The following is a 14,291-nucleotide window of genomic DNA, read 5'->3' on the forward strand; positions in this document are numbered from 1 at the left end:
CAGAAGACTTTTATTAGTATTGTTAACATTCAGATAAGTAAACCCATGTAATGGCTACAGGCACATATAGTATCTCACCATAATCAGGGAAGAAACTCATGAAGTGCACAATAACAGCATGTGCAGCTAAAAACCTAACACAAAGTGGCACAATATTTACACTGAAGTGACCAGCAGCAGCTCTAAACTTCACAAGGTTACTGCACCAGAGTGGTGTTGTAGAACAGATATTCAATTCTAAAGTACTTGTGCTCATTTAGGACCTGGTTGGAAGTCCAATTAAATCGATGGGACTCTTTTTGGCTGGGCGTTGGATCAGGTCCATTAGAGGCATGGTTTGATTAAATGAGAGAGGTCTTGATACTATCAACCAGTTATTCACACATCGCTGCCTGAAACTAGCAATGTATGTTATTGCTGCCTTCAGAGTACTGACTCAGTCATTCACTTTTGCATGAAGATAAATTCTCTAAATCATTTCAGTCAGTTCAATTTATACCACAAGAATTCCGCAAAATGAGAAAACAAGAAATTACCTTGTCACATCTAATGAGCCAACAAAGCACAAAGCACACGTGGGCTGTAACATCACGTTCCACTCCCTGGCACAGAAAAGCTAACGAGAGCAAGAGCAGCAGCAGCAATTTAAAGAGACTCATTTTTGTCAATAACGAAAACTGCATAATGCAACAAAGCAAGAAATGCTTTCACTTATGAAAGCGAGTGTGCATGCTAGGGAGAATACAAAGCTGTAGAAGGCTTAACAGACACAGTTATATTTGGAAAACAATTCCATTTTACAGCATAATTCAGAATGCTGCCTCTCATTTATAAGCGATTGCTAAATAAAAATGAACCAAAACTTAATATACCAGATGTACTTGGAGAGCAAACCATTCAGTCTCTTTGTATCGATTGTTACAATTAAAGGAAGTCTGAGAACTATAAGACTGCTTATTTGGTGAACAGCATTGCACATCACTGAAATAGGTACCGTATAAGAGGAAGATGTCAAACAACTTATTGAAGGTTTATATTCTATCTACTTCGATCACTTAGGTGCACTGCTCTGATCCAGGACAATTACCCTGAAATAAAAAAATGAGATTGAACAAAAAATATGTTTTTCTTGCACATGCAGTTCATAAGCAATGATGGGAATGAGATTCTAAGGCACTATCTCTGGCTCCAGAGTGCTGGAACAACAGGTACACCTGGCACATGCAGTAAAAGGAGAATGCACAAGTTCTCTCACTTCAACCTGAGTGCCAATTTGGTTTGCATAGGCACTACCTCAGGCCCAGACCCTCAGAGGTATTTAGGCACCTAGCTCCCAATGGGAGTTGAAATCAATGAGTTAGGCACCTAAATACTGTTGAGATTCTCGGCCTTAGGACAGAATTTAACATAAACCTCCAAACTGTGCTAGGTTTTGATCCCATTTATTTTGCTCCCTAGGCCAAACGTCAGGTTGAGGAACTTCTTTGTCTTTCAACTGTCTTAGCTAAAGTAGAGTGGAGCACATATCTGTGGTATCACCAGAACCACTGACTTGCACAATACAAATATCGGAGAGAGGGTTACCTGAATGGAGAAGGCCAAGGCAGCCGCTGCCATAAGCTGGGTTTTGGATCCTCAGGATCTGTAGCTAGAAAGGAAGGAAACCAGTCCAGAAGCAATAACACCCCCATCCTACCACCACAACACTTCCTTAGGAAAGCTTTGGGGGTTTTTGTCAGCATGTAAAAAAGCTGCAGAGATTGCTGCTACGAATCCCTTCAGTGGGTCCATTAAGCTGCAGTTGTATTCAGAAACCAGCAGCTATCTGTTACTGTGCTTGTACTGTACCTTCTCTGCAGAACCATTTGTTGGGGGAAACATTCCTGGCAGCACTGAATAAGTCAGGGGCTGATTCTGCCACCCTAACTCCTGCAGGAGTAGTCTCACTGAAATTGTTTTAGACTGTTAACACACATGTGAAGTTAGAATTTAACCCTTTCATTTCCAGATTTGTGTGTTTACATATATTGCCAACATTTTCAAAACTGACTAGTTATTTGGGGAACTCCAATTTTTGGGTCCCCAACTTGAAAGCTCAGCATCCACTCTCTAAACATCAGACTCCTTTAAGTCGTCTCATGCTAAGCACTCAGAATCACAAGTCACTTCTGAAAGTCAAGGACAATAACCTTAAAACTGCATTAGCCTGTTTTTGCAGCGAGACCCTAGGATTCTACCATGTTTGTTTATACAATAACAAATGCAAACCTACCAACTTCCCCCATTTTAAATGAAGTTCTCTTAACAGGTAAAGTTCTCTTAACAGGTAATGAAAACAACAGGAAAGTGTTACTGTCTAATCTGACATTACTCACTAGCTGTAAAATTCCAGGGAATCTTTCTTAACTAGATCTAGACTTATGGAGGATTATACTCAAATGCAATTGCCTAAAAAGGGATGCTCTCCTGTCACTACCATCCCCACCCACTTCTCTCATGTATGCAGTTCCTCGTATCCTGGCTGGGGATCAGTTGGCCTAATGATTATGTGGTTGCTTCTCAACAACCAAACTCAAGTCCAGGAACTTTGATTGGCTAAGGAGTATTATTAGTCACACTGTTTGACTAGGGGAAGCTCCACTGGAGTAAAACCCCAATTGTTTGGGGGTTTTATTTTCAAATTTAGCTCTTGAATTTTAGAACCTAATTCATTCTTCCCATATTGCCCGACTGGCAGGCCTGTGGTTACTGGGGGAGGGTAACACCAACAGCTACAGTGTCTCAGCTGCCATGCTGTCAGCACATGGTAAAAGGTAACTGTTTCCTCCTAATCTAAAAAGCCTACATAAGACAGTGTGGATGGTACAAGCCAGTCAGCAGCAGCAAGGTGCCACAAGCACCTCTCAATGGAAGGCCACTACGCCTTTAAGAGGCATATAAAGCAAAGGAAGCCTTTGATCTGACTCCTCCTGATGAAGAAAGTATGTCCTCCTCACCCTCTAACTAGTAGAGGCGAAAGGGGAAGGAGCAGGCTAGGGGACTGATGGCTTAGGGTATATTGGTACTGTGTCTCAGAGTATGGGTCAGCTGACTCAGACTGTGGGGCTAAAAATGGCAGTGTAGATGTTGGGGTCTCAGAGCCAGGGCTCCAGCCCAAGCGTCTAGGGCACAATTTTATAGCCCCGTGAGCCCGAGTCAGCTCTCCTAGGCCAGCCAGACGTGTTTTATTGCAGTGTAGCCAAACCCTCCAGGACGTGGTAGTGTTAGTGTGGAAGTCACGTGTTCAACCCCAACCCACACCAATAGTAACTGAAAGCTTTTATAATGTGAAGGCCCTAATGTGCCTTAGCAGATTAAATGGGATATGGACACTGTGTGATCACAGTTCCTGCAAAGCACGTTGATAGCTCAGTGTGGGAAGCTGCACTCTCACTACCCACATGTAAGCAGTTCTTTAACTCAAGAGAGCAATGGGCTGTCAGGCTAACACCTCTGATCAACACTGGTAAAAATCAAAGCTTAATAATAAAATAGAATTTTACTCCAAAGCAGCTTCCTCTGTTCTAAAAGCTTGGGGCAGAACTGGTATCAGTGTGCTCCAAAGGGCAAAAGAATCAGTAAGAGAACAATAGCTAACAGCCTTGTTCATTGCAAGATATTTATTACTAATAAACTCATGGCTGCCAGGATAATAAACAAGTCATTGCCAAGCACAGTATATTTTAGCTTTACAGATTAAGAAAGACCTTCAGTATTCCCTGCACAGCTTTCAGTCTCTCTGCTTTCTGCCTTGGTGCCACCTTCCTCTATTCCACTCTTCATTTCATCAGCTTCTTGATCTTTAAGGTTTGTTGCCCTTCAATGACAGAGATTTGTGTGTCAAGTCACAATTTTATATTTTATTTGAGAAAAGTTGAATAAAGACCATTAATATATAAGTCCCTGAAACAACTAAGCATCTGCTTTTTGCTCTTGTCCTCTGCTGTGTTGAGCCAGGAGATCAGTTTGCAGCTGTGCATTACATTTACAATCAGACTCCAGTGATCCTCCATCCCCTCTGCTGAGGATCAGGAATTATCACTTAAGTCAGATGCATACTACAGCAGCAGGCAGCGGCAGGTAGACACCATATAGTATTTCACTTTGGTTTCTCTCAGCAGATGCCTGAAACCTTAGATATTATATGGGGAGCAATCCAAAGCCATGGGCTTTGGATCAGGCCCTCTATCTAACATGACTGTACATATCTGAAGCACCCCCATCAATTTCCTTCCTTTCCATCAGGATATTTGGGCTGCGTGAGCAGAGAAATTTTGATGCCAAACAAATTAATATGCATCCACATGGGACTGTGTGCATGCCTTTGACTCCAAAATGGAGTTGTATTGTAGGAGTGACTATTACACTTGACAGTTGGTAAGGAGGGGGCAGAATCTTCTGAGAACTGCTCACAACTATCACAGCATGTGTTAGGCTCTGGTCGTTGGTGCTAAGAAGGGGAAAAAGATTATTTGAGGCACACACAAAGTCTTTTTTAAATTATGTTTCTATGACATTTGCCATTTTCAGAATTATTTCCCAAGTTGTACTGACAAATGATTGCCCTCATCAGAACATTCTGTTTATAAGATCCCTTAATCTAAAGAACCTTGATGGCTCTTCTCTTTTTATATATATTATTCTTTTCTACTTTTTCAAACTCTAGTAATGTGGCAGGTCACCTCCAGCTTTTAGAAAGATGATCCATGCCGTTTCACAGCTACTGGCAACTTTTACTTTCCACCTACTGGAGACTACCTTAACAACACAATCCCTTCTCTCTAGGGCCTGGTCTACACTACGGGTTTAGGTCGACTTTAGCAGCGTTAAACCGAATTAAGCCTGGACACGTCCACACAACGAGGCCCTTTCTTTCGAATTAAAGGGCCCTTTAAACCGGTTTCTTTACACCACCTCCGACGAGGGGATTAGCGATAAAACCGGCCTTTGCGGGTCGGAATTGGGGTAGTGTGGACGGAATTCGATGTTATTGGCCTCCGGGAGCTATCCCACAGTGCTTCATTGTGACCGCTCTGGACAGCGCTCTCAACTCAGATGCACTGACCAGGTAGACAGGAAAAGACCCGCGAAGGTTTGAATTTCATTTCCTGTTTGCCCAGCGTGGAGAGCACAGGTGACCACGCAGAGCTCATCAGCACAGGTAACCGTCATGGAGTCCTCCCAGGATCGCAAAAGAGCTCCAGCATGGACCGAACGGGAGGTACGAGATCTGCTCGCCATATGGGGAGATGAAGCAGTGATAGCTGAACTCCGTAGCAGTAAAAGAAATGGAAAAGTATTAGAAAAGATCTCCAAGGCCATGAAGGACCGAGGCCATAACAGGGACACACAGCAGTGCCGCGTGAAAATTAAGGAGCTAAGGCAAGCCTACCACAAAGCCAGAGAAGCAAACGGAAGGTCCGGGGCAGAGCCGCAAACTTGCCGCTACTACGCGGAGCTGCATGCGATCCTAGGGGGTGCAGCCACCACTACCCCAACCGTGTGCTATGACTCTCTCACTGGAGAAACACACAGGGAAGACGGTTCGGGGAACGAGGAAGATGACGATGGAGGTACTGTAGGTAGCTCACAGCAGCAAGGAAGCGGAGAAACCGGTTTCCCCAACAGCCAGGATATGTTTGTGACCCTGGACCTGGAACCAGTAACCCCCGAACTCACCCAAGACCCTCAGGGCACACAGGAGACCTCTGGTGAGTGTAACTTTGTAAATATTTGTAAACATTACAAAAAAAAAGCAAGCAAGTCTGTTAACGTGTATGGGGATGGGGCGGAAATCCTCCAGGGACATCTCCAGAAAGCTCTCCTGGTTGAAATGGGGTGATTTTATTAAGGGGGACATTCAGAGGCGCCCGTTCCTGCTCTTCTGACCAGAAATGTTCCCCGCTGTTAACCACGCGGTGGGGGGGAGGGGTGAAGTGATCATCCCAGAGAATCGTGTGTGTGTGTGTGGGGGGGGGTGGTTTACTTGTGTTTGTGCCGCATGTTAACCGGGAAACCGCAGCCCCCTCCTTTTACATTGAAACCCCATTTTAAATGGACAACCCAATTCATCCTTGATATGGGAAATGCGCTGCTGTTTGCAACCTTTCCCGCATGTTAAGAAGGTTAAAAAAGCCAAAACACTGTGGCCTACGATGGCTGCCTGCAAGCCGAAATATGCGACCTTGTAATGAAAGAGTGTACCCATTGTTCCCTAAAATGTGTCCTTTTTAACCACCTCTCCCTTCTCCTCCACCAGCTGCAAATGTTTCTCCTTCGCAGAGGCTCGTGAACATTAGAAAGAGAAAACGTAAGACGAGGGACGAGATGTTCACGGAGCTGCAGATGTCCGCCCAGGCTGATAGAGCACAGCAGAATGCGTGGAGGCAGTCAATGACGGAGATGAGAAAAGCCCAATATGAACGAGAGGAGAGGTGGCGGGCTGAATCGCGGGAAGAACAGAGCAAGTGGCGGGCTGAAGACGATAGGTGGCGTCAGCTTGCAGACAGACGGCAAGAGGCAATGCTCCGTCTGCTGGAGCATCAAAGTGATATGCTCGAGCGTATGGTTGAGTTGCAGGAAAGGCAGCAGGAGCAGAGACCGCCGCTACAGCCCCTGTGTAACCAACAGCCCTCCTCCCCAAGTTCCATAGCCTCCTCACCCAGACGCCCAAGAACACGGTGGGGGGGCCTCCGTCCACCCAGTCACTCCACCCCAGATGATCGCCAAAGCATCAGAAGGCTGGCCTTCAATAAGAGTTAAAGTTTTAAAATGCAGTGTGTCCTTTTCCATCCCTCCTCCCCCACCCATCCCAGGCTACCTTGGCAATTATCCCCCTACCTCTGTAAGGAACTAATAAAGAATGCATGAATGTGAAAAAACAATGACTTTATTGCCTCTGCAAGGGGGAGGGGAGGGTGGGGTGGGGTGGTTGGTTTACAGGGAAGTAGAGTGAACCGGGTCGGGGGGGGGGGTTGGAGGGTTCATCAAGGAGAAACAAACAGAAGTTTCACACAGTAGCCTGGCCAGTCACAAAACTCGTTTTCAAAGCTTCTCTGATGCGCACCGCGCCCTGCTGTGCTCCTCTAACCGCCCTGGTGTCTGGCTGCGCGTAATCAGCGGCCAGGCGAGTTGCCTCAACCTCCCACCCCGCCATAAAGGTCTCCCCCTTACTCTCACAGATATTGTGGAGCGCACAGCAAGCAGCAATAACAATAGGGATATTCTTTTCGCTGAGGTCTGAGCGAGTCAGTAAGCTGCGCCAGCGCGCTTTTAAACGTCCAAATGCACATTCCACCACCATTCGGCACTTGCTCAGCCTGTAGTTGAACAGGTCCTGACTCCTGTCCAGGCTGCCTGTGTACGGCTTCATGAGCCATGGCATTAAGGGGTAGGCTGGGTCCCCAAGGATCACGATAGGCATTTCAACATCCCCAATGGTCACTTTCTGGTCCGGGAAGAAAGTCCCTTCCTCCAGCTTTCGAAACAGAGCAGAGTTCCTGAAGACGCGAGCATCATGTACCTTTCCCGGCCATCCCACGTTGATGTTGGTGAAACGTCCCTTGTGATCCACCAGGGCTTGCAGCAGCATTGAAAAGTACCCCTTGCGGTTTACGTAGTCGGTGGCTTGGTGCTCCGGTGACAAGATAGGGATATGGGTTCCGTCTATGGCCCCGCCACAGTTTGGGAATCCCATTTCAGCAAAACCATCCACTATTGACTGCACGTTGCCCAGAGTCACTACCCTTGCTATCACCAGGTCTTTCATTGCCCTGGCAAATTGGATCACAGCAGCCCCCACCGTAGATTTGCCCACTCCAAATTGATTCCCGACTGACCGGTAGCTGTCTGGCGTTGCAAGCTTCCACAGGGCTATCGCCACTCGCTTCTCAACTGTGAGGGCTGCTCTCATCTTGGTATTCTGGCGCTTCAGGGCAGGGGAAAGCAAGTCACAAAGTTCCATGAAAGTGGCCTTACGCATGCGAAAGTTTCGCAGCCACTGGGAATCGTCCCATACCTGCAGCACGATGCGATCCCACCAGTCTGTGCTTGTTTCCCGGGCCCAGAATCGGCGTTCCACGGTATCAACCTGCCCCAGTGACACCATGATTTCCACATTGCTGGGGCCTGTGCCTTGTGAGAGGTCTATGGCCATGTCAATTTCCTCATCACTCTCGTCGCCGTGCTGCAATCGCCTCCTCGCCTGGTCCGGGTTTCGCCTTGGCATGTTCTGGCTCTGCATATACTCCAGGACAATGCGCGTGGTGTTCATAGTGCTCATAATTGCCGCGGTGATCTGAGCGGGCTCCATGATCCCAGTGCTAGCTATGGCGCCTGGTCAGAAAAAAGGCGCGAAAGTAGTATCTGATGGACCAGGAGAAGGAGGGCGGGAGGGAGGGAGGGAGGGAGGGAGGGCCAAGTGACGACATGGCGTACAGGTACAGGAACAGGGAGAAACACAAACAACTGTCACACAGAATGGTCCCCCCAAAGATTAAACTGGAAACCCTGGGCTTAGCAGGCCGTTGATTTCACGGAGGAAGGGGAAGCAAATGAACACAGAATAAATCTATTTTTTACATCTTAAGGTGGCAGCCGACGCTGCAGCATGAGTGACAGCCATACCAGTATGATGATGATGGGTACCAATCATAATATACCATCATCTGCCAAAAGGCAAGGGGCTGCTGCTGTGTAGCAATGCAGCCCCATGTCTGCCAGCCCCACGTCCGCCAGCACCCAGCATCGCCCTCGGCCTCTTCTGGGTGCTTAGCAGACAATATTGGGCAATTGGCAGAAAATAGTACATTATGACTGGTAACCGTCATCATCGAGACAGTAGCATGTCTGCCCAGGTGGCCATGATTGACAGCCACTCCAGTACGACGACGACGGGTACCAGTCATAATATACCATCGCCTGGAAGGGGCTGGTGCAATGCAGCCCTACGGCTGCCAGCCCCACGGCTATCACTCATGCTACACCGTCTACTGCCAAAAGGCAGTTAGCAGCTGCTGCTGTGTAGCAATGCAGTCCCACGTCTGCCGGCACCCAGAGGACATATGGTGACGGTGAGCTCAGCTGTGCTGAGCGGGCTCCATGTTGTCTGCACAGGTAACCCAGGTAACCCAGGTAAAAAGGCGCGAATCTATTGTCTGCCGTTGCTGTGACGGGGGAGGGAGGGGCCTGACGACATGTACCCAGAACCGCCCGCGACACTGTTTTGCATCATCCGGGCATTGGGATCTCAACCCAGAATTCAAAGAAAAGGCGTGAACCGCTTCGCGGCTCGAGCTGTGGCGCAAACGTAGTATCTGACGGCCTAGGGGAAGGAGGGAGGGGGGCCGAGTGACGACATGGCGTACAGGCACAGGGAATTAAAATAAAGAACGGTGGCTGTGCATCAGGGAGAGACACAAACAACTGTCACAGACTGGTCCCCCCCAAAGATTAAACTGAAAACCCTGGGTTTAGCAGGCCGTTGATTTGACGGAGGGAGGGGGAAGCAAATGAATACAGAGAAAATCTATTTTTTACATCTTAAGACGACGGTGCAGCGTGACTGATAGCCCTCGGCATCTTTCTGGGTGCTTGGCAGCAAATACGGGGCGGTGTATGACGATGGTCTTCAGGCCTATTGCACGAGCTGCTGCTCAGGGAAGACTCTGCTAATGTGCGATGACCCGACTTGTAATAGGCCGGCTAACAGTCATAATACACCATTTACTGCCAAAAGGCAAGCCCCACGGCTGCCAGCACCCAGATCGCCGATGAAGGCTACCAGTCTACTGCACCGTCTACCGCCAAAAGGCAGTTAGCAGCTGCTGCTGTGTAGCAATGCAGTCCCACGTCTGCCGGCACCAAGAGGATATATGGTGACGGTGAGCTCAGCTGTGCTGAGCGGGCTCCATGTTGTCTGCACAGGTAACCCAGGTAACTAACCCAGATAAAAGGGCGCGAATCTATTGTCTGCCGTTGCTGTGACGGGGGAGGGAGGGGCCTGACGACATGTACCCAGAACCGCCCGCGACACTGTTTTGCATCATCCGGGCATTGGGATCTCAACCCAGAATTCCAAGGGGCGGCGGAGACTGCGGGAACTGTGGGATAGCTGTGGGATAGCTACCCATAGTGCAATGCTCCGGAAGTCGACGCTAGCCTCGTACTGTGGACGCGGTCTGCCGACTAGAGCACCTAGAGCATTTTATTGTGTGGACATACACAATCGGCTGTATACAACCGATTTCAATAAAACCGGCTTCTATAAATTCGAACTAATTTCGTAGTGTAGACATACCCTAGAGGTCTAGTAGTGAGAGTCCCAAATCCTGATGTCTCCTGCTAAGTTCTTTAAGGCATTGCTGCCACCAGAATGACAATCTGCTTTCTAGAGGGCCCAGCATAGGCTCATGCACAAAATAAAAGTACAGTATACTTATGAATGAAATATCCATCATCTCCTAACCTGACAAGGCATTCCCGAGGTTCTCCTTGGACTTCATCATCCTCCGGAATTGGTTGGAGAATTTTTTCTAAGAGATCATCAAGAGTAGAATGAGCCCTATTGAATGACAGATTAAAAAGGAGACTGTCAAGTTAAATACTTTATGTTTTGAACAAACAATTTCTTTATTGGAATTACCCAAGATTACTAAAGTAAATGTTCTTTCAGTTTTAAATATCTAATTTATTTTTCACCATTCATGTTATTTACTTCTTGTTTCTGCTATCTGGGGAAATAGGCCTGGCAGCTTTATCATCATTTATAGTCAGTTTCACTTGCAGGTTCTTATCCACCAGCACAAAGTTGCAGGGTTTCGGATGTTAAGCATTTATAATGAGAATCAAGTCCTGAATGATTGTTATCAAACATTACAATGGTGTAATCATACGTGGAGCAGGAATTATTTAAATCAGGTGTGTACTCCAGGAGTAAACAGTGGTCAGAAGTAATGTTCAGGATAATGGAGGGGGACAACTTGCTACCTGCACAGAATCTGCTATAACATAGTAGCATTCTCTGAAATGCTTCTAGTTCCAGACACAGGGCCAGAGAGACAGGCAGAACTGCAGGGTCTCAATGCATGGATGAAACAATAGTGTAGGGAGGAGGGTTTTAGGTTTATTAGGAACTGAGGAAACTTTTGGGAAAGGAGGTGCCTACACACAAAGGATGGGTTCCACCTAAACCAAAACGGACCAGATCGCTGGCATGTAAAATGTAAAAGGCTGTAGAGATTTTTTAAACTAAGGGCTGGGGGAAAGCCAACAGGTGCAGAGGAGCACAAAATTCGGGCAGAGACATCCATTAGGGATTAATTTATTAAAGGGGGATCTCTATACCCTCATAAAGGGGATAGGAAAGAAGTTGGCAATATACAGGTAGGTGGAAGTGAGCAATAGTCAAATGTAAAACAGTTCCGTTTAAATATAACACGAGGGCAAGCAACAGAAGATTGACGCAACGCCATGTTCCAGGTATCTCTGAACCTCAGATTGCCAGAAGATGGGATTGGATGACAGCATTGAAGGAGAGTATCACTCAAAACTACCCTTTTCTGTTCATTCCCTCTGAAGCATCTGGCACTGCCCACTTGTCAGAGATGGGATATGGGCTAGATGGACCATTAGTCTGACCCAGCATGGCCATTCTTATGTAACATATTGAACTCTAATACTTTGCCTCCCGAGATCTAAAGTGCTTTGGAAACAGCCTCCTTACTCTTTTCTTTTAGTACCTTTCTGTTTCTTCTGCTAGATTCAATATCTCTTTAGTCGATAAGCTGTGATCTATCTCTCCCTTATTCCCAATTTCTTCTTCCTCCTCTTTGTCTTCTGGATTAATTTGAGTGAGAACTATTTGCATAAACAGAGTGACTTTTAATGTCAAAGATACAAGTGAAGTGGTTAAAGAAATTAAAATACATTTGTACATCCTACTATGCTTCAGAAACTTTCATTTGTTGATTTCTTTAGCATCCTGCCCCAAATCATCTGATTTTCAATTAAATAAGTCCATTGTGGATCTATTTTTAGAAATGGCCAGTAGCAAGACCCAGATAAGTAGTGAAATCTACCACCTTTCTATATTCACAGGAGTGAACATATTGCTGCATGCTCAAATGGAAAATGCATGAGGAAATAAATCTTTAATCTTTCCCCCTTGCCCTTCTAGATATGGCAGAAAATCAAAAAGAACCTGTAGATGTTGGCTTTGTTGCCCTATTTAGCAGAATCCAACAATATTTATTTCTCCCTAGACTTATCTTAGTAAATTTTGTTCCCTGTAGCATATGAATTAATTCACAGCCACCTTCTGCTAAGCTATGATAAGCAGGAAGCAGCAGGCTGTCACTAGAATGAAATCTGTAATAGCTATACTTTATGCAAATACAAAAACCCATGCTGACTGACCAGCAAGCAAGACAGAATGCTGCATTCCTCACCATCTAAGAACAAGATACCCCTGTGTATGAACACTCACAGTGACTTCTTTACTCCAGGTAACTATTTTAAATGAGTAAAGATCTCACACAATTTGTAGGGCAACACAAACAAGTGCCAGTATCATCCTTGAGTACCTTTTTAGCATCTATACAGAGTAACTCATGTTTCTGACTTGCTTTCACCTGCTTTCTCTCTTTTCCTTCTGCCTTCCTAATAACAAATGCAGAGCCCATTCATTAAATTTTAGGTTTTTTTATTCACCTGGTGACTTGAGCTGCGCATCTGAAACATGACTCCCATCTACTATCATTCTGGGTTTCAATGGCATGGGAAATTCAGTATTGTGTCCTTTGGTCTCTTAAAACAGAACACAGACCACATGATATTGGAGCTCTGCGTGCTCTGTAATTATGGACAAACAGCTGCAATTTTCTTGAAGTATGAGATCAGAGAGTTATAAGAAATGTGAAAGGGTAATCTAAATACAAAATAAACTGCCACAGCATTAGGATGCACCCTTGGAGAAAGCACAGAGCACTCTTAACTGATTTGCTCTTGGATTGACAACTTGATCTCTCTTTTGCTGCAAAACCTGAGCCAGCTGTTCATTATCCCTCCTTTCTGGGTTACAGCGCCTATCTTAGATGAAAACTGTAGTGTCATGATACAAGTAAAGTTACACTCAAAGAGCACAACCCTGCAGCCTCTCTTCACACAAGACTCTCACAGACTTCAGTGAGAGCTCTGCAGACAGACAGATTGCAACAATGGGAAAGAACCTCTGCTACTGATTTGAAGGGTTCTGATTTAGAAAGATGATGCTCAGAGCCCTGTCTGGAAAGAGTGAAATATTTTCAAGTTCTTCCAAATCTCTGTGTCAGGATGGCAACCACAGATCCAAAAAAGCCAGCAAATAAAAGTTTAGCACAACAACTAAACATATCAGTAGTCATTATTTGAGTCATTTATTTTAGAACGAGAACTGCTCTGCATCAACACAAAAATTATTTGTAATTGCAATCTCAAACTCGTTGCTGTCTACTATTGGCAACTAACCATTCATTGGCATGTTGTGGGTATGGGATCCTTTCTCCTCAAAGTCCTGATAGGGTGCATCTTGCTGCTTTAAATTTTCTGTTGAAAAAAAGTAGCACTTGTTTCTTTACTGCTTCAGATATTGTTTCAAAATTAATTCCATGTTATTTGGGGCAGTGTGTTACTTTTTCTATTTGCGTGCAAGCTATGTAATCTGAAACTGACCCATAATTTAATCTTACAATTTGGCATAAGATCACAAGGTACCTTCTCTGTGCCAACCTCCCATTTCCTTGCTTTAGGATATGAGGTAACAAATGGACAAGGTGTACATATATATATACATATATATATTGCCAACCACTGTGACCTAATAAATAGAAGAGTCTTTTGAGGATGTATTTGCCCTTTGTTTGGGAATACAAAAACATTAAATTATAATTCTCAATTATCTGAATGTCAGAAGTGTGGGAGTGAGGTGGGGGAGATAAAGGAAGTAATTTTGTACAACCAAGGGAATAGTTGGGCGAAACAATGGAAAATTTTGCACTGTATTTTCTGTCTGGAGGTATATGAAAATAGGGGAATAAACTTAAATAATTTAGGATGAGCTCTTCAATAATGCCTGAGGGATCTGGATGCCCAGCTCCCATTAGTTTTAATGGAGAATAGGCATCCAAATCCCTTAGGAATCTTTGAAGACTTCAGCCTTACTTCACATGTGGAACTTATTTAAATGTTAAATTATAGCAACACTCAGCAACTTGACT

The 14,291-nt window shown here is 45.4% G+C and overlaps 1 protein-coding gene across 1 annotated transcript in view; it reads right to left on the reverse strand.

Annotated features, from left to right (window-relative positions):
- Positions 1 to 13,541: 13,541 nt before the first annotated feature.
- The window catches only part of TEX14 (testis expressed 14, intercellular bridge forming factor), a 37,274-nt gene continuing 36,524 nt past the window's right edge, over positions 13,542 to 14,291 (reverse strand). Inside the window, exon 20 of the mRNA XM_054008640.1 lies at positions 13,542 to 13,620. Coding sequence (XP_053864615.1) covers positions 13,612 to 13,620 — 9 coding nt within the window. The 3' untranslated portion in view covers positions 13,542 to 13,611. The remainder of the gene's footprint in view (positions 13,621 to 14,291) is intronic.

The sequence above is a fragment of the Malaclemys terrapin genome, chromosome 18 (genome assembly GCF_027887155.1).
Source record: "Malaclemys terrapin pileata isolate rMalTer1 chromosome 18, rMalTer1.hap1, whole genome shotgun sequence".
NCBI lineage: Eukaryota > Metazoa > Chordata > Testudines > Emydidae > Malaclemys > Malaclemys terrapin.